At 37.3% G+C, this 21,339-nt stretch overlaps 1 protein-coding gene across 2 annotated transcripts in view; it reads left to right on the forward strand.

The window, feature by feature from the left end:
- Positions 1-21,339, forward strand: part of LOC116878052 (golgin subfamily A member 6-like protein 22) — a 53,376-nt gene that overhangs the window by 7,626 nt on the left and 24,411 nt on the right. For both annotated transcript variants that reach the window (XM_032875224.1, XM_032875223.1), the window contains exons 2-3: positions 6,974-7,099; positions 19,243-19,499. In XM_032875224.1, the coding sequence (XP_032731115.1) occupies positions 6,974-7,099; positions 19,243-19,499 (383 nt within the window). The remainder of the gene's footprint in view (positions 1-6,973; positions 7,100-19,242; positions 19,500-21,339) is intronic.

A 21,339-nucleotide genomic window follows, 5' to 3' on the forward strand; every position in this document is an offset into this window, starting at 1 on the left:
TTTCTTTATTCTCTTCTTTTGTTCTTAGAAAAGGAATTAATGCAGTAATTACTTTTAGGTATTAAATAATGAAAATGAGGAAAAGATTAAAGTCTCATTAGAGATATTTATACTCTGTTTATTTATTTTTGAAGATTTTATTTTTAAGTAATCTCCACACCCAGCGTGGGGCTCAAACTCACAACCCCGAGATCAAGAGTCATATGCTCTACCGACTGAGCCAGTGGGGTCCCCCAGAGATATTTGTTCTTTAATAATTGCCTTTAATATCAGTAAAAGGAAATAATACAGGAATTCCAAAATGTATTTCAGGGTTAATGAGTAAAATCAGGCTTTCATGCTTTCTGTTCCATGTTATTCAAATCGCACCGTCTTAATTTTTTTTCCTCTGAAAATTCCTGTATTCTAAGAAAGTTCAATTTTCTGGATACCAACTAGCAAAGGAAACACATACCCTACTTACATGTAGCCCTTCTAGTCCTCAGTTTCTAAATCTGCTTTCTCATTCCCCTTCCTGATACATCCCCTGATCTTTAAAAAGAAATCTCAAATTTTTTGTATGTTTTTTCTGTTACCTAATAAACACATGGAAGATGGCTTTCCTCTTTTTCTTTACTTTAGAAGAGAAAGATAATGTATGAAATTGAACTGGGTAAGGAATATGGATTTAAGGCAGTAGTGAAGTTCTTGGGAAACTGAATATATAAAAATTATAATATAAAGTTACATTTTGCATTCCTCTGAGCAGAAAGAACACTATGAGCTATCAGACGCTACATTATTAACTCATGTTAGACTTATCTTTTGGCTGAATCTCAAGAGATATAGTTAGGGTTCCTGATAGAGAAATTGAAAATGAAAGATATTTGCTAGTCAGGTGTGCATACATATGATTAATAAATAGCATCTAAGTATGATATGAGTGCATATATGTACATTAGCAGGCTGTTTCAACCAGTTACAATTTAAACAGTGGTTTGATACTATCTTTAGAAACTAGATCTGCCTTGTCTCCAAGCAACAGGTTCAACAGGCAGCTCCTTCTGAAGTCTGGTTAAGCTGCGAGGATCTGAAGTGGAACCTTCCTGAAGACATTGCTATTGATGCTGGGCATACCTCAGCATCAGTTCCTGGCTGCTCTATACCTGCTCTCCTTGGAAGCACCTTGGATCACCATTACTACATCTGTTTCATGCTTCTTTTATCGCCAGCATGTCAGGCCCTTTCCAGTTGTAAACCACTCAAACGGAAAGGCACCTGGCTGGCTGGGTTGGTAGGGCATGTGTCTCTTGATCTCATGGTCATGAGTTCCAGCCCCATATTGGGTGTAGAAATTACTTAAAAATAAAATCTTAAAAAAGAGAGAGAGATAAAACCCCACTGATAACAGTTAAAGACTGTTTTGTAACTTTTGATCACATCCCCAGTTTTGGGGATGGGTAATATAAAAAATTTAACAAGTAGGATCAGACATTAACCAGTAAGAATCTTTGCCATTCTTAGCACTGGGGCAGGCCCTGGAGTCCCTGCTGTTGAGCATTAGGCATCTTGGTTACTAGACTGAAAGGGGGTGAGTGCACCCAGGGACTGAGGTGGTAAGAGATGGAGGTGTTAAGGCAGCTGCTATTATAAACATCTACGAAGTGTTATTTGACAATCTTGGACACCCCCCCCCCAACTTTTTTTTTTCCTTTTCATAGATAACTATTCTGAACTAAGTATATAACCTTTATGTTCTTACATATATGTGGATACTTCTGTTTTGGACATTTAAAAAATTACATAAATGGTATTCTAGACTTTCTGCTATGCTATTTACATTCAATCTTATGTTTTTGAAAGTTATACTTTTTGATTCACATAACTTTGTGCACATGAACTGCTGCATAGAATTTCATTACAAGTTAATATATCACAATTTTTATATATTTTTTCTTATATTAATAAGCTGCAGTGAGTATTCTTATACAGCATGCCTCCTTGTCCATATCTTCTAAATATGAAATTAAAAAAATTTCAAGCTGTATTTGAAAGAGTTATCTATAAAAAATAAATTACAGGGTGACTTTCTTATTTTTATAAATTCAAAGCCTAATTGGATATAATAGTTAATACTTTTATTATTGGTATTTTAAATCTTAATGATATTGCAAAAAATAATGGATATTTTCTGTACATGCCTTTCTTACAGAATGCTGAAAGCTAAATATGCACTGAAGTATTAAGAGGAAATAAAAAGAAATACTATCAAATACAATTATTAAAAAAAGTTGTAGTGAGGGGCACCTGGGTGGCCCAGTGGGTTAAGCCTCTGCCTTTGGCTCAGGTCATGATCTCAGGGTCCTGGGATCAAGCACTGCATCAGGCTCTCTGCTTAACGGGGAGCCTGCCTCCCCCTCTCTCTCTGCCTGCCTCTCTGCCTACTTGTGATCTCGCTCTCTGTCAGATAAATAAATAAAATCTTTAAAGAAAATAAAACTAAAAAATAAAAAAAAAATTGTAGTGATATTGCAATGTACTAAATAAGACACCTAGCACTGTTTAATCAATGTACTCCTGTGTTAGATCTCAGGTATGCTGTCAAGTTAGTCATGTTAGTTCATAGTACATTACCGTCTTTCTGTGCAAGGTTGCTCTTCTTTTTTTTTCCCCCATCTCCATTTCTAACTCCTTTCAATCTGATATGTTTGATGTATGTTTGACTCTATATTCATCTTTCAAAAGTATGTGTTTTTGCGTATGAATTTATTTTTTTAAATTATGTCACACTTAGAAAATTATAAAATGTATACACACAGATTAGATAATAAGAAAAATACCTGTGAACCTGCCTCCTATTTTCATAGAATGTTGCAGCACCTGAGACAGACTTCCTGTGTGTCTCTTCCTAACTGAATCCCTTTGCTGCCACCTCAAATTCAAAACCGTAGATATTTTATTTTTATTTTTATTTAAAATTTGTTTTACATAAAATGTTGGAGCCCAATGTGGGCCTTGAACTCATGACCTTGAGATCAAGACCTGAGCTGAGATCAAGAGTTGGACACTTAAATAGTAGATATTTTGAATTTTGTGTTAATCATTCCTTGTTTTCCTTCCTAGTTTAATACCCATATATGTATCCCTAATTAAAATTATTTTTATCCATTTTGAAAGGCTACTTGAATAGAATTATACTGCTTTTATTCTTTTGTTACTTCTTTTGCTTTATGAAATTTGTGTTGATGTATGTGATTAATAATAATTTTCATCATTGTGTAGTATTTTTTGTATGAATATACCACAAGTTATTTATCTATTAAACGCTTATCTGATATGTGAGTTTTCAGTTGTTTGCTTTTTAAATAATGTTGATAATCTTTGCTTTTAACTGGAAAGTTTAGTCCATTTACATTTATTGATATTACTATTTGGATAGATCTCCGTCATTACATTATGCATATTCTATTGTCTCATTATTTTTCTGTTTCCTTTTCCTTCCTCTTATCATGCCAAAAACTGATTATATTTTTATTTTGTTGTTTGTATTGATTTTTATTCCATTTTTTCCTTCTCTACTATTTTAGAAATTATATGCTATATGACTCCTGTTTTAGTAATTATATTAGCTGTTTTAACATGTATAATTAACAAAGCTAACTGAAATTTTTATGTTACTCCTGAGAAATTGGGAGATTTTATAGTGCTTTAAATTATTTTTCTCCTCTCAATGCATTTTTTTTTTTTTTTTTGGTCTTGTATTGGTTCTATTCTTTATTTTCAAACATAAATCAGATTTTTTAAAATTAAGGCTTGTTTAAATATACCCACATTTTTACTATTATTTTTTGTCCACTATTTTTTTTTAAAGATTTTATTTATTTATTTGACAGACAGAGATCACAAGTAGGCAGAGAGGCAGGCAAAGAGAGAGAGGAGGAAGCAGCCTCCCTGCTGAGCAGAGAGCCCTATGCGGGGCTGGATCCCAGGACTCTGGGATCATGACCTGAGCCGAAGGCATAGGCTTTAACCCACTGAGTCACCCAGGCACCCCTGTCCACTATTCTTGCTTGTATTTCAGACTTTGTGAGTTAATTTTCTATGTGAAATCTATCCTTTATAATTTTCTTAAATGAGGGCATATGGTAAATTCAGTTTTTGTTTGCCAAAATGTCTTTATGCTATATTAAAACATAATATCATTCAGAATAAAATTCTAACTGCCAGTTATATCCTTGAAGAAACACTACTATTTTATGCACTATTACAAAATATATGGGGTGCCTGGGTGGCTCAGTGGGTTAAAGCCTCTGCCTTCAGCTCAGGTCATGATCTCAGGGTCCTGGGATCGAGCCCTGCATCAGGCTCTCTGCTAGGCAGGGATCCTGATTCCCCCCTCTCTCTGCCTGCCTCTCTGCCTACTTGTGATCTCTGTCAAATAAATAAATAAAATATTAAAAAATCTTGCCAGCTAACTTATCCATAGTATGAAGTGATACCAACTTTAAGATGCATCCCAGTTAAGGAAACCTGAGTGACTCATTTGGTTAAGCATTTGACTTGTGATACTGGCTCAGGTCATGATCTCAGGGTCGTGAGATTGAGCCCTGTTGGGCTCCATGCTTAACAAGGACTCTGCTTGAGATTCTTTCTCTCCCTCTGCCCCTAACCCCTTTTCCTCTCTCTCAAGTAAATAAATAAATCTTAATTAAAAAAAAAAAAAAGTTGCATCCCAACTGCAGAGATGAGAAAACTTGGGTCTCAAAATCAATGAAAGATGATATATTTTTCTTCGGCATTACGGCTATCCTTTTGCTGTTTTCTAGCTTCTTTGTTATTAAGAAGCCACTCACCAGTCCAACAGCTATTTCTTTGTAATCATCTGTCCTTTCTATTATCTGCTTTTTAGATAATTCTTTGCTATTCTGCAATTTCATTATGAGTGTATAGGTAAGGAATTCTTTTTATTTACTCTTCTTGGGATTTGCTAGACCACTTTATTGATATCTTTCAACAATTCTGTAAAATTCTCAGGCATTATGTCTTCTAATATTGACTCTGCCCATTCTCTAAGTTATAAATTTCTTGGACTCCATATAGACATGTGATAGACAACCTCATGTTGTTCTCTGTGTGTTCAAACTCTCTCTTACATTTACCACTTATTTTTTCCTATATGCTGTCCTCTTGATAATTCCTTCATATAAATCCATTCATTCATGGGTGCTGAGTGGCTCAGTCATTAAGTGTCTGCCTTCGACTCAGGTCATGATCCCAGGATTCTGGGATCGAGCCCCACATCGGGCTCCCTGCTAGGCAGGAAGCCTGCTTCTCCCTCTTCCACTTCCCCTGCTTGTGTTCCCTCTCCAGCTGTGCCTCTCTCTGTCAAATAAATAAATAAAATTTTTAAAAAATCCATTCATTCTTCAGCTAGGTCTAATTTGCTTTTTAATGTGTCCATTCAATTTTTGAATTAAAATTATTATACTTTTCATTTCTGGAATCTTACTCAGTTGTTTTTTCCAACATGTTTATTCTTTGTGGTCTTGTGACTTATTTATATTTTCAAAATTCTCTTTTTAAAAAAATTTTTATTAAGGACTTTTAAAATTGTATTTTTATTTCATATTATTATTATTATTTTTTTTTTTTTTTTTTGAGAGAGAGAGAGTATGTGCAAGCTGGGGGAGTGAACGGCAGAAGGAGAGGGAGAGAAAGAATGTTATGTAGGCTCCATGTTCCACAAGAGCCCAACACAGGGCTCCATCTCATGACTCTGAAATCATGACTTGAGCCAGGATTGAGTTGGATACTTACCTGACTGATCCACACAGGCACCCCAAAGATTTTATTTTTAAGTAATCTCTACACCCAACCTGAGGCTTGAACTCACAATGTCAAGATCAAGAGTTGCACTCTCCACCTACTAAGCTAGCCAGGCACCCCTCTTTTATTTCTTTAAATAGTTAAACATAGTTATTTTGTATTTTCTTGTGCAGTTCTATTTCCTACTATCTTGGTAAGCATAAAATTCTAAAACCCGATAACTTTAGAAAAATATATTTTGTTCCTTCAGTACATTAAGCACCATGTGATACATTTATACACTTTTAAGAGATTTATGTTAATACATTTTTCTTGGTTTTATTTGAATCATACAAACTTTGTTCTTTTTTTTTTTTAAAGATTTTATTTATTTATTTGGTAGACAGAGATCACAAGTAGGCAGAGAGGCAGACAGAGAGGGGAAGCAGGCTCCCCGCTGAGCAGAGAGCCCAATGTGGGGCTCGATCCCAGGACCCTGAGATCATGACCTGAGCCAAAGGCAGAGGCTTTACCCCACTGAGCCACCCAGGCGCCCCATACAAACTTTGTTCTTAACAAAAGTTACTTAACAAAAGTGTTAACAAGTACATTTTGCATACCCTTTTGACAATACGAGGAGATACTGTATTACAGGTAAATACACCCAAATCTTTACCTTCAATATAGATATGGAAGGAACACAAAATTGTTGATTTACTAAAATCAGATTTTAAAAAATTAATTTGTATAATAATATAGTGCACAGGAATTGATTTGTAGCCAAAAGTAAAACAAATACTGGTATATATTTCATCAGTGGCCTTCTAATATTTCAAGTTTCTTATAAAGGTTTTATTGGATATGAGTTAAAATTTCCCCAGATATCTTATATGTGTTTTCTTGATTTCCATACTCTTAGAAATTATATTTATTCAGATGTGCTTTATTTAAGGTCTTATAAATTATCAGGTAGCAATTTTTTAAAAAAAAATGTAAAGTAGTATTTTAGGTCAACATGTTACTTGTTATTTTCCTGAGACCCATTGCATTGGTTACCATAGCAACTCAAAATAAATATTTTAAAGTTGTATTCTGTTTAAAGCTGCTTATTTGAGCTTGTGTGGGTTAGAACACTGTTGGTTTTCATCAGTAGGGTACATGTTTAGTTAATTTTTATTTCTCTTTGTAGGCTTGTTTTGATCCACCTGTTGTGGTTCCCACCAAGAACCCAGTGATGTACAACAAAAGGGCAGCTGACCCAGTCCATCCTGACCTTACTGGTTTGTTGGTGAAAAACAAGAATCTTTTAGCTGAGGTATATGGATTATCTGAAAATAAAATGCCAAGGGAAATTATGTCCTCTGCAAAAGTAGGAAGAGAAACATTCTGATAAGGGTTCAAAGTATTATCTTAACTCAGTTTTGCTTTTTTCTCAATATTGAACTGCCTTATCACGGAGAAGCACTAATTTAGACCCAAGTCTGTCTTTTGCTAGATAAATTCTCTTGAGTATCATATGTATTTAAGTGCTTTTGAGGTGACTGCTAAATGCTGTATTGTTAAAATAGTGTTTAGGAACTGCCATGCTCAAAATTTATGTAAAAATAATAAATTATATGTTTTAAGCATTTTTTAGTGGAAAGGTTGATTTCCTATTTAAAACATAGCACTGGGGCACCTGGGTGGCTCAGTGGGTTAAAGCCTCTGCCTTCAGCTCAGATCATGATTCCGGGGTCCTGGGATGGAGTTCCGTGTCGGGCTCTCTGCTCGGCAGGGAGCCTGCTTCCCATTCTCTCTGCCTGCCTCTCTGCCTACTTGTGATCCCTGTCTGTCAAATGAATAAATAAAATCTTTAAAAAAAAAATAGCACCAAATGTCAAATACCCACTAGTCTTATGTAATACTTGATGAAACGGGAGTGTGGGTGGCTCAGTCCTTTAAGCGTCTACCTTCCACTCAGGTTATGATCCTGGGGTCCTGGGATGGATCCCCACATCCAGCTCTTTGTTTGGTGGGAAGCCTGCTTCTCCCTCTGCCTGTTGCTTCTTCTCCTCCTCTTCCTCTTCCTCCCAGATTTATTGCCATATAATTGCCATATAACATTAAGTTTGAGACGTACAATGTGATGTTTTGATATACATATATTTTACTAAATAATGACCACAATAATGTTAATTAATACTTCCATCACCTCACATAATGACTGTGTGTGTGTGTGTGTGTGTGGTGAGAAGGTTGGTTTCTTCTGAGACCTCTTTTTTTGGCTTATAAATGGCCATCTATTCTCTGTGTCTATATATATATAGACAAAAACATATTTCTTTCAGTTTTATTTATTCTAATATTTTCCTTCCTTTAGCATAGAGGTGAATGAGCTTAAATTTAAATGGGGTTTATAAGTCAATCCATTTTATAATACTGGAAATATTTCTTAATTTGTCTTTTTTTTTTTCCCTAGAAAAATGTAATGCCAATACCTGAAAACTAAAGCAGTTTTAGTATGGGTTGCATCAATGCTCTTGTCCACAGTATAACTTCCTACTAATATTTACTAAGTTTGGGATTTTTGATCATTCAGATTTGGATTAGATTAAGGTTTTTTTTGGTCTGTGCTTAATTCATAAAGATGCGTTTTAAACCAAATCGTCGAAAAAGATCACAAGTTTTAAACCTTGTCTAAATGTAAACTATTTTTAAGAATTTTGAAGTACTTTTTATTTTTTTTAAGATTTTATTTATTTGAGAGAGAGAGAGAGAGCATGAGCAAGGGGGAGAGGCAGACGGAGAGGGAGGAGCAGACTCCCTGCTCAGCAGGGAGCCGGATGCCAGGCCTCAACCCAGGACCTGGAGATCATGACCTGAGCCAAAGGCAGACTCTAAAAGGACCGAACCACCCAGGTGCCCTCAAAGTACTTTTAAAAAGTATTTCTCTACATGTACATAAATCATTTGGTAACTATAAATGTTTTTAACCTATTTATCAAAGCAGAAATATAAAAGGCTCTACGCGGTCTCACTTTGACTTCGTTTTAGATGGTATATATAAATAAAAGAATCTAGTAATTTCAACAGAATACCTTCAGCATAAGTCATTTTTCTCTTTTCCAATAACCTATTATTTAATCCACAGGAACACAATTGTCTTGATAAGGAAGTTTTTCTGCTCACTGTATGAATCTAAAATTTTTTGTTATAATCAACTTACTTCTTTGTTGGACATACAAAAATAATTATCCTGTGCTTCTGCCCAATAATGGAGAAACAGGAACAAGAGGGACTATATTTAAGAAAAGCCAGATATAGATGTGGTAAATATTAAAGTGTTCAGTTGGTGATTGTGTTGTCTATTTTAGGCACTATGACATTGAACTAAAACTCTTACATAGTGCTGGATAGGCTGCTATAGGAATAAATAGGAGTTAAACAACTTGTAAAAAAAAAAAATGTTACTGAGGGGGAGGAGTCAAGATGGCGGAGAAGTAGCAGCTGAGACTACTTCAGGTTGCGGGAGATCAGCTAGATAGCTTATCTAAAGATTGCAAACACCTACAAATCCAACGGGAGATCGAAGAGAAGAAGAACAGCAATGCTAGAAACAGAAAAACAACCACTTTCTGAAAGGTAGGACTGGCGGAGAAGTGAATCCAAAGGGACGGGAAGATAGACCGCGGGGGGAGGGGCCGGCTCCCGGCAAGCGGCGGAGCAATGGAGCACAAAATCAGGACTTTTAAAAGTCTGTTCCGCTGAGGGACATCGCTCCAGAGGCTTAACTGGGGTGTTAAGTTGAGTGGCTCACTTAACCTGAGCCAGTGTGGCCTCAGGTCCCACAGGGTCACAGAAGGATTGGGGTGTCTGAGTGTCGCAGAGCTCGCAGGTATTAGAACGGGGAAGCTGGCTACAGAGACGGAGCCGAGGAGTGAGCTCACAGCTCGGGCTTACCTTGAACCGGTCGCAGGCTCGGTGAGCTCGGCACGCGGCTGGAGGCCAGGCAGACGGGAGTAATTGGGCGCTGTTCTCTGAGGGCGCACTGAGGAGTGGGGCCCCAGACTCTCGGCTCCTCCGGGCTAGAGACTGGGAGGCCGCCATCTTCATTCCCGTCCTCCGGAACTCTACGGAAAGTGCTCAGGGAACAACAGCTCCTGAAAGCAAACCTGAGCGGATTACTCAGCCCGGCCCCTGGTAAGGGCGGTGCAACTCCGCCTGGGGCAAAGACACTTGAGAATCACTACAACAGGCCCCTCCCCCAGAAGATCGACAAGAAACCCAGCCAGGACCAAGTTCACTTACGAGGAGTGCAGTTTCAATACCAAGGAGAGCAGCGGAATTCCAGAGGAGGAGAAAGCAAAGCACGGAACTCATGGCTTTCTCCCCATGATTCTTTAGCCTTGCAGTTAATTTAATTTTTTTTTCTTTTTCAATTTTTTTTCTCTTCTTCTGCTAAATTTTTTTTAACTTTTACCCTTTTCTTTATTAACGTTTTTTAACTAGTTTATCTAATATATATATATGTTTTTCCTTTTTATATTTTTTTCATTATTGGTTTTCTTTTTTTATTTGTTTTTTCTTTTTTCTTTTTTTTTTTTCTTTCTGAACCTCTTTTTATCCCCTTCCCCCCCCCCCCCCCCGATTTGGGATCTCTTCTGATTTGGCTAAAGCATATTTTCCTGGGGTTGTTGCCACCCTTTTAGTATTTTACTTACTCCTTCATATACTCTTATCTGGACAAAATGACAAGGCGGAAAAATTCACCACAAAAAAAAGAACAAGAGGCAGTACCAAAGGCTAGGGACCTAATCAATACAGACATTGGTAATATGTCAGATCTAGAGTTCAGAATGACGATTCTCAAGGTTCTAGCTGGGCTCGAAAAAGGCATGGAAGATATTAGAGAAACCCTCTCGGGAGATATAAAAGCCCTTTCTGGAGAAATAAAAGAACTAAAATCTAATCAAGTTGAAATAAAAAAAGCTATTAATGAGGTGCAATAAAAAATGGAGGCTCTCACTGCTAGGATAAATGAGGCAGAAGAAAGAATTAGCGATATAGAAGACCAAATGACAGAGAATAAGGAAGCTGAACAAAAGAGGGACAAACAACTACTGGACCACGAGGGCAGAATTCGAGAGATAAGTGACACCATAAGACGAAACAACATTAGAATAATTGGGATTCCAGAAAGGGGAGCAGAAGGTATATTGGAGAGAATTATTGGAGAGAATTTCCCCAATATGGCAAAGGGAACAAGCATCAAAATCCAGGAGGTTCAGAGAACCCCCCTCAAAATCAATAAGAATAGGTCCACACCCCGTCACCTAATCGTCAAATTTACAAGTCTTAGTGACAAAGAGAAAATCCTGAAAGCAGCCCGGGAGAAGAAGTCTGTAACATACAATGGTAAAAATATTAGATTGGCAGCAGACTTATCCACAGAGACCTGGCAGGCCAGAAAGAGCTGGCATGATATATTCAGAGTACTAAACGAGAAAAACATGCAGCCAAGAATACTATATCCAGCTAGGCTATCATTGAAAATAGAAGGAGAGATTAAAAGCTTCCAGGACAAACAAAAACTGAATTTGCAAACACCAAGCCAGCTCTACAGGAAATATTGAAAGGGGTCCTCTAAGCAAAGAGAGACCCTAAAAGTAGTAGATCAGAAGGGAACAGAAACAATATACAATAACACTCACCTTACAGGCAATACAATGGCACTAAATTCATATCTCTCAATAGTTACCCTGAATGTTAATGGGCTAAATGCCCCAATCAAAGACACAGGGTATCAGAATGGATAAAAAAACAAAACCCATCTATATGTTGCCTACAAGAAACTCATTTTAAACCTGAAGACACCTTCAGATTTAAAGTGAGGGGGTGGAAAAGAATTTACCATGCTAATGGACATCAGAAGAAAGCAGGAGTGGCAATCCTTCTATCAGATCACTTAGATTTTAAACCAAAGACTATAATAAGAGATGAAGAAGGACACTATATCATACTCAAAGGATCTGTCCAACAAGAAGATCTAACAATTGTAAATATCTATGCCCCTAACGTGGGAGCAGCCAACTATATAAACCAATTAATAACAAAATCAAAGAAACACATCGACAACAATACAATAATAGTAGGGGACTTTAACACTCCCCTCACTGAAATGGACAGATCATCTAAGCAAAAGGTCAACAAGGAAATAAAGGCCTTAAATGACACACTGGACCAGATGGATATCACAGATATATTCAGAACATTTCATCCCAAAGCAACAGAATACACATTCTTCTCTAGTGCACATGGAACATTCTCCAGAATAGATCACATCCTCGGTCCTAAATCAGGTCTCAACCGGTATCAAAAGATTGGAATCATTCCCTGCATATTTTCAGACCACAATGCTCTGAAGCTAGAACTCAATCACAAGAGGAAATGTGGAAAGAACCCAAATACACGGCGACTAAACAGCATCCTTCTAAAGAATGAATGGGTCAACCAGGAAATTAAAGAAGAATTGAAAAAATTCATGGAAACAAATGATAATGAAAATACAACGGTTCAAAATCTGTGGGACACAACAAAGGCAGTCCTGAGAGGAAAATATATAGCGGTACAAGCCTTTCTCAAGAAACAAGAAAGGTCTCAGGTACACAACCTAACCCTACACCTAAAGGAGCTGGAGAAAGAACAAGAAAAAAACCCTAAACCCAGCAGGAGAAGAGAAATCATAAAGATCAGAGCAGAAATCAATGAAATAGAAACCAAAAAAACAATAGAACAAATCAACGAAACTAGGAGCTTGTTCTTTGAAAGAATTAATAAGATTGATAAGCCCCTGCCCGACTTATCAAAAAGAAAAGAGAAAGGACCCAAATAAATAAAATCATGAATGAAAGAGGAGAGATCACAACACCAAAGAAATACAGACAATTATAAGAACATATTATGAGCAACTCTATGCCAACAAATTTGACAATCTGGAACAAATGGATGCATTCCTAGAGACATATAAACTACCACAACTGAACCAGGAAGAAATAGAAAGCCTGAACAGACCCATAACCAGTAAGGAGATTGATGAAACAGTCATCAAAAATCTCCAAACAAACAAAAGCCCAGGGCCAGATGGCTTCCCGGGGGAATTCTACCAAACATTTAAAGAAGAACTAATTCCTGTTCTCCTGAGACTGTTCCAAAAAATAGAAATGGAAGGAAAACTTCCAAACTCATTTTATGAGGCCAGCATCACCTTGATCCCCAAACCAGACAAGGATCCCATCAAAAAAGAGAACTACAGACCAATATCCTTGATGAACACAGATGCAAAAATTCTCACCAAAATACTAGCCAATAGGATTCAACAGTACATTAAAAGGATTATTCACCACGACCAAGTGGGATTTATTCCAGGGCTGCAAGGTTGGTTCAACATCCGCAAATCAATCAATGTGATAGAACACATTAATAAAAGAAAGAACAGGAACCATATGATATTCTCAATAGATGCTGAAAAAGCATTTGACAAAGTACAGCATCCCTTCCTGATCAAAACTCTTCAAAGTGTAGGGATAGAGGGCACATACCTCAATATTATCAAAGCCATCTATGAAAAACCCATCGCAAATATCATTCTCAATGGAGAAAAACTGAAAGCTTTTCCGCTAAGGTCAGGAACACGGCAGGGATGTCCGTTATCACCACTGCTATTCAACATAGTACTAGAAGTCCTAGCCTCAGCAATCAGACAACAAAAAGAAATTAAAGGCATCCAAATTGGCAAAGAAGAAGTCAAACTATCACTCTTCGCAGATGATAGGATACTATATGTGGAAAACCCAAAAGACTCCACTCCAAAACTGCTAGAACTTGTACAGGAATTCAGTAAAGTATCAGGATATAAAATCAATGCACAGAAATCAGTCGCATTTCTCTACACCAACAACAAGACAGAAGAAAGAGAAATTAAGGAGCCCATCCCATTTACAATTGCACCCAAAACTATAAGATACCTAGGAATAAACCTAACCAAAGAGACTAAGAATCTATACACAGAAAACTATAAAGTACTCATGAAAGAAATTGAGAAAGACACAAAGAAATGGAAAAATGTTCCATGCTCCTGGATTGGAAGAATAAATATTGTGAAAATGTCTATGCTACCTAAAGCAATCTACACATTTAATGCAATTCCTATCAAAGTACCATCCATTTTTTTCAAAGAAATGGAACAAATAATCCTAAAATTTATATGGAACCAGAAAAGACCGCGAATAGCCAAAGGAATATTGAAAAAGAAAGCCAAAGTTGGTGGCATCACAATTCCGGACTTCAAGCTCTATTACAAAGCTGTCATCATCAAGACAGCATGGTACTGGCACAAAAACAGACACATAGATCAATGGAACAGAATAGAGAGCCCAGAAATAGACCCTCAACTCTATGGTCAACTAAACTTCGACAAAGCAGGAAAGAATGTCCAATGGAAAAAAGACAGCCTCTTCAATAAATGGTGTTGGGAAAATTGGACAGCCACATGCAGAAAAATGAAATTGGATCATTTCCTTACACCACACACGAAAATAGACTCAAAATGGATGAAGGACCTCAATGTGAGAAAGGAATCCATCAATATCCTTGAGGAGAACACAGGCAGCAACCTCTTTGACCTCAGCCGCAGCAACATCTTCCTAGGGACATCGCCAAAGGCAAGGGAAGCAAGGGCAAAAATGAACTATTGGGATTTTATCAAGATCAAAAGCTTTTGCACAGCAAAGGAAACAGTTCACAAAACCAAAAGACAACTGACAGAATGGGAGAAGATATTTGCAAACGACATATCAGATAAAGGGCTAGTGTCCAAAATCTATAAAGAACTTAGCAAACTCAACACCCAAAGAACAAATAATCCAATCAAGAAATGGGCAGAAGACATGAACAGACATTTCTGCAAAGAAGACATCCAGATGGCCAACAGACACATGAAAAAGTGCTCCATATCACTCGGCGTCAGGGAAATACAAATCAAAACCACAATGAGATACCACCTCACACCAGTCAGAATGGCTAAAATTAACAAGTCCGGAAATGACAGATGCTGGCGAGGATGCGGAGAAAGGGGAACCCTCCTACACTGTTGGTGGGAATGTAAGCTGGTGCAACCACTCTGGAAAACAGCATGGAGGTTCCTTAAAATGTTGAAAATAGAACTACCCTATGACCCAGCAATTGCACTGCTGGGTATTTACCCTAAAGATACAAACGTAGTGATCCGAAGGGGCACGTGCACCCGAATGTTTATAGCAGCAATGTCTACAATAGCCAAACTATAGAAAGAACCTAGATGTCCATCAACAGAGGAATGGATAAAGAAGATGTGGTATATATATACAATGGAATACTATGCAGCCATCAAAAGAAATGAAATCTTGCCATTTGCGACAACGTGGATGGAACTAGAGGGTATCATGCTTAGCGAAATAAGTCAATCAGAGAAAGACAACTATCATATATGATCTCCCTGATATGAGGGAGAGGAGATGCAACATGGGGGGTTAATGTGGTAGGAGAAGAGTAAATGAAACAAGTTGGGATTGGGAGGGAGACAAACCATAAGTGACTCTTAATCTCACAAAACAAACTGAGGGTTGCTGGGCAGAGGGGGGTTGGGAGGGGGGGGTTATGGACATTGGGTAGGGTATGTGCTATGGTGAGTGCTGTGAAGTTTGTAAATGTGGAGATTCACAGACCTGTACCCCTGGGGGGGGAAAAATATATATATATATATGTATATATATATTTATAAAAAATAAAATTATAAAAAAAAAGAAGATTGGTCTGAAAAATGGAATTTAAAAGCAGTCTAAATGATGAAGTCAGTGCAACCCTGGAGACTGGCTGGCCATGAAGTGTTCATTCAATTCCAGACTCTTGTTCACCCTGGGAAGCTTTACAAAATATAAGATGCATTTAAAAAACCCATGCATTCATTTACATCTTCTGTGATCATTTAAAGAACCCCTCCCCCCAATATAGAATTTGTTACATCCAGTTTAGCACAGTTCCTTAATATCCACACAAGGAATACCTCCATGAAAGAGAAAAAGAACCTCCAAAGAAAACTGGAAAGAAGTAATTAGGGAGGGAGAGAAAATGGAGTTTCATGAATGCCAAGGATTCACTGCAGAAAGCACAAACCACCTTAAATATTTCAAACCGAAAATGATTTAATGCAGAGGATTATGTATACAAAGTGATTGGAAGGTCTGGGTGCGGGAGCTGGGGCCAGATGGATGAATGAGTTCAAGGACACACATTGTGAGTGAGATCCTGAGGTCAGGAAGTTGTGCTACTGCCTCTGAGACTTTATTTTATTTACTTATTTTTATTTTTTAAAGATTTTATTTATTCATTAGAGAGAGAGAGAGGATGAACAGGGGGAGAGGCAGAGGTGAAGCAGACTCCCTACTGAGCCAGGAGCCTGACACAGGCCAGCCCCAGGACCCTGAGATCATGATCCCAGCCATGACCATAGCTGAAGTCAGATGCCTTAACCCACTCAGGTTAAGGTGTCTGACTGAGCCAGACACCCTCCTCCTGAGCCTTTATTGCATAGGCACAACTGCTTCTCAACCTCCACAAAGATGTTAGCTAAGTAATGCCTTTTTCTCTGCTTCTGACCCTGCTTACCAGTGGAATTAGTAGTGGGAAAATGGCCTCCCCTCTATTCTAAATTTCATGGAAACGATATCTCTTTGGGCCAGCTCAATGTACACATAGCATGGCTCTCAAAGTGTAGTTTCCCACACCAGCAACATGAACATCACCTGGGATCTTGGTAGAAATACAAATTCTCAGACCCCATGCCAAACTAGGAACTCTGGACGTAGGCCTATCAATCTGTTTTTTAATGAGCCTTCAGGTGATTCTGATGCATTGCTGAAGTTTGAGAATCATTGGCCTAGAGAATCCTGGCCCCTATAAGGGCACTGGAAACAAAGTTTTATTTCTAGTTCTGCAGAATAAGAAGACATCATAGGGGTGGGAATGAATACCAAGTGCCAGTGACCATATCCAGAAAAGGGCATGGCTGATGGTGTCAAATGCTTCAGTGACATGTGGAATATGGTGACAACTGGAAAGAAATTAATGAATCTGTTAAGGGACCACTGGTGACTTGAGAGAAGAATTTCCAAGGTGGAGAATGAGGGATGAAAATGGAATGATACAAAAATGGAATTATAGTAAATGAAGAGTGAGCACAGGTGATTCTTACTGTGTGTGTGGCTGGGCAATGAAGAAGAGAAGTGGGCTTTAGCTTGAGCCCAAATCTTTCCCTTCATCTTCATGACCTTGTCTGTGCCCTCTACCACCTCTTCTCCATTTCAGATATCTCAGTCACTTCTGCAGCTAATTAGGGAAGTTTGTGGAGTGCCTTTTATATGACATAATTTCAAGTTCCCAGGGAGCATGGACTTCAGTTTAGTGTGTACCTGCAATTTAGTTGTATGTTTTCAATTTAGTCTATTATATTTTTGTGTGTGACAGACACTATGTAGGTCCTTGATATATGTTATTTTTATTCCTTACCAGCACAATGTGAGGTGGGTAAGAAAATTTAACTGACTTGCCTATGGCCACAGGTTGTCTTGTTTCTCCAGATTTTGAGATCTTTCTGTTCTTCCATACTTTTGTATAAACCTTATGGCCTCACTGAGGTATGTATTTTTAGTGGTGATATAATAAAAAAAAATATAAAGGTATGTTTTGAGAACATATGACATTCATTTTATTGTTTTAATTTCACAGAATCTTTTAGAATTAGAGCACATTTTATACACACACTGAACTGAAAACTTAGTTTCCCATGGCCTGTGCTATTAGGAACTATACCATTTGTCATTAATGTAAAATTTTTCCATAATTAAATATTCCTTACCCTTTTCTGGTTATAAAGCTAATGATTTTTTATAATGTCAAATCAAGTTTTCCCCCTTTCCCCCTCTTTTATAAGTTTACCAGGATCATACACAGCCTACTTAGAAATTTGAATAAATTAGGTTAAATTAAATGTTAATTGACCCCTGAATGTTAGCAGTACCTCGATTTTCTTTATCTACTGAACTTTCTTCACTCAATCAGATAGAAGAGCAGAGACTTTTTTTTTAAGTTTTTATTTATTTATTTGACAGAGAGATAGAAAGAGCCAGAGAGCATAAACAAAAGGAATGGCTGAGGGAGAAGCAGGCTCCCCACAGAGCAGGGAGCCTGGTGCAGGGCTTGATCTGAGGACCCTGGGATCATGACCTGAGCCAAACTCAGCCACTTAACTGACTGAGCCACCCAGATGTCCCTGGTCTTTTTCAGTTAGCAGCTTGTGGCTCTGTACTCTTGCTTCGCCTCTCACAGGTCATCACTCTTCATAACTTTAGGATCTTTTCTTTCCTTTGTTTGCTTTTAAAATATAGTCAATTTAAGCTTCATTCTTTCTCTTCACTCTCCTATCCAACCATTTCTCTGATCACGAAAGACAAGGCCAGGAAACAAGTGGAATCTCTTTAGGAGAAAGGCCTCTGAATCCATTCCTCATCACAACCAGCATAAAGCAAACATTTATGACCAAAGCATTAAGTATTTCTTTTCTGTTAGGAATTATAGAATTATTATTGGTATAATTTACTCTTATAACAAGATTTGAACAACTTTAATGTTGATGAGAATGAAATAACTTATTCCAAACCGTACGTGTCATTTTGATATGATTTTTTTAATTACACTGCTTTGGTTTTTATTTATTTATTTTTGATAAGTTTATGTATTTAAGTAAATCAACATGGGGCTCAAACTCATGACCCTGAGATCAAGAGTTGCACCCAACTGAGCCAACCAGGCACCTCCTGAAATAATTTTTAAAATATATGTAACATTGGAATATGCTGTTAGGAAATTCGAGATTCTTCATTTTATTGTATAATAATGTATAATAAGGACACCTGGGCGGCTTAGTCAACTGAGTGGCTGACTCTTGATTTTGGCTCATGTCATGATCTCTCAGAGACCAGGGATCGAGTACTGAGTCCGGCCCTGCGCTCAGGATTATCTCTCTCCTTCTCCCTTTGCCCCAAGCCCCACTTGCTCACTCTATCTCTGTAAAATAAATGAGTAAGTCTTTTTAAAAAATGATGTATAGGGGCGCCTAGGTGGCTCAGTGGTTAAGGCCTCTGCCTTTGGCTCGGGTCATGGTCTCGGGGTCCTGGGATCAAGCCCCACATTGGGCTCTCTGCTCGGAGGGCAGCCTGCTTCCTCCTCTCTCTCTCTCTCTGCCTGCCTCTCTGCCTGCTTGTGATCGCTGTCTGTCAAATAAATTTTAAAAAATCTTAAAAAAAAGATGTATAAATTAAATACACATAATGATTTAAAGTCATGAATTTTCTAAAACCAAAATTATGATTTCCCCTTTCTCATTAGCTAAGAAATCTTCAAAACAAGCTCCTCATAAAAGAAACATCATTGCAAGAGATGAAGAACGTGCTAGAAAGTTATAAAGAAAATAATGTGCAACAGTCTTTCCAGATAATGTCCCTGAAAGATGATATCAAGGATCTAGAGGAACTTATTGCTTCTCTAACCAGAATTAAATCTTTGAAAAACACCAATATTCAGAATCTTGAAAGAAGCAACTGGGATCTAACTGAAAGAATTATAGAACTAGAAAACCATCTAAGGTAGGAAATTTTCTAGTTGTTTTTTTTTTCAAGCATGTCATTTGTCATAAGCTTGAAAAGAGTATATAAACTCTATATTCCTGATTGATCATGGAATTTTTAAACTTAGTAACATTTCCTATAATACCTGACTCAAAATTACTATGTGTAAAAAGACACATATATTATTGAAATATAATTCACATATTAAAATTCACTCTTTTAGTCAGTTGTACTTCATTTAAAAAGAAAAGAAAAAATTCACCTCTTTATAGTACACAATTTGGTAGTTTTTAGTATATTCAAAAGGTTGTGCAGTCATTACCACTATTCAATTCCAGAACATTTCATCACCCTCTAAAGAAACCCCACATCTATTAGCAATTACCCTGTATCACTCTCTCTAGTCTCTGACAACCACTCATCTACATCCTTTCTCTCTGAGTTGCCTTTTCTGGACATTTCACATGAATGCCATCATACAGTATTATGGCCTCTGTGTCTCCCTTATTTCACGTAGTGCAATATTTTTAAGATTAACCTATGTTGAACCATAAATCTGTGTACTCCACTCCTTTTTATGGCTGAAAATAATATTCTGTTGTATGAATATACCACAATTTCCTTATGCATTCATCAGTTAATGGACATTGGGTTGTTTCCCCTTTTTGGAGGGGCTTTATGAATAATGCTGCTGTGATGATTCTTGTGTGAGTTTTTATGTGACTGTGTACTTCATTTCTCTTAAGGATATGCCTTGGAAGTAGAAGGCTGGGTCATAAAGTAACTCTAATTTACTTTTGAGGAATTTCCAGACTATTTTCCAAGGTAGCTGCACCATTTTACATTCCCACTAGTAATGTACGAGCATTCCAATTGCTCCACATCCTCACCAACACTTGTTACCATTCATCTTTATGATAGCTATTCTAGTGGATATGAATTTGCATCTCATTGTGACTTTAATTTCTATTTCCAAAAGATTAAAGAGTTGAGCGTTTTTTCATGTGCTTATTGGCCATTTGTGTATCTTCTTTGTAGAAATAGAAATATCTACTCAAATCCTTTGCCCAGTTTTATTTTATTTTATTTTTTTTTTATTTTTATTTTTTTTTATTTTTTTTATTTTTTTTAAAGATTTTATTTATTTATTTGCCAGAGAGAGAGAGGGAGAGCGAGCACAGGCAGACAGAATGGCAGGCAGAGGCAGAGGGAGAAGCAGGCTCCCCGCCGAGCAAGGAGCCCGATGTGGGACTCGATCCCAGGACGCTGGGATCATGACCTGAGCCGAAGGCAGCTGCTCAACCAACTGAGCCACCCAGGCGTCCCAGTTTTATTTTATTTTTTAATTTTAAATTTATTTTTAAATTTTTTAAAAAGATTTTATTTATTTTTTTGACAGAGAGTGAGAAAGCACAAGCAGGGAGAGTAGCAGAGAGAGAGGAAGAAGCAGGCTCTGCTGAGCAGGGAGGCCAATGCGGGACTCAATCCCAGGGCCCTGGGATCATGACCTAATGAAGTCAGATGCTTAACCATCTGAGCCACCCAGGCGCCCCTGTTTAATTTTTAAATTTTGAATTCAATTAATTAACTTAATATATGAATTAATAAATATAACATATTACTAGTTAATAAATTAATTACTAGTTTAAGTTTATTAATTATTGATTAATGACTAGTTTTATTAATAAATTATTACTAGTTAATTAATACATATATCACTAGTAAATATAGTATATTACTAGTTTACTAGGTAGAGGTCAGTGATTCATTAATCTTATATAATACCCAGTGCTCATTACATCATGTGTCCTCCTTAATGTCTATCACCCAGTTACCCCACCCCTGACCCCCCTTCCCT

This window comes from Lontra canadensis, unplaced genomic scaffold (assembly GCF_010015895.1).
Source record: "Lontra canadensis isolate GAN:19392208 unplaced genomic scaffold, GSC_riverotter_1.0 scaffold55, whole genome shotgun sequence".
Lineage (NCBI taxonomy): Eukaryota > Metazoa > Chordata > Mammalia > Carnivora > Mustelidae > Lontra > Lontra canadensis.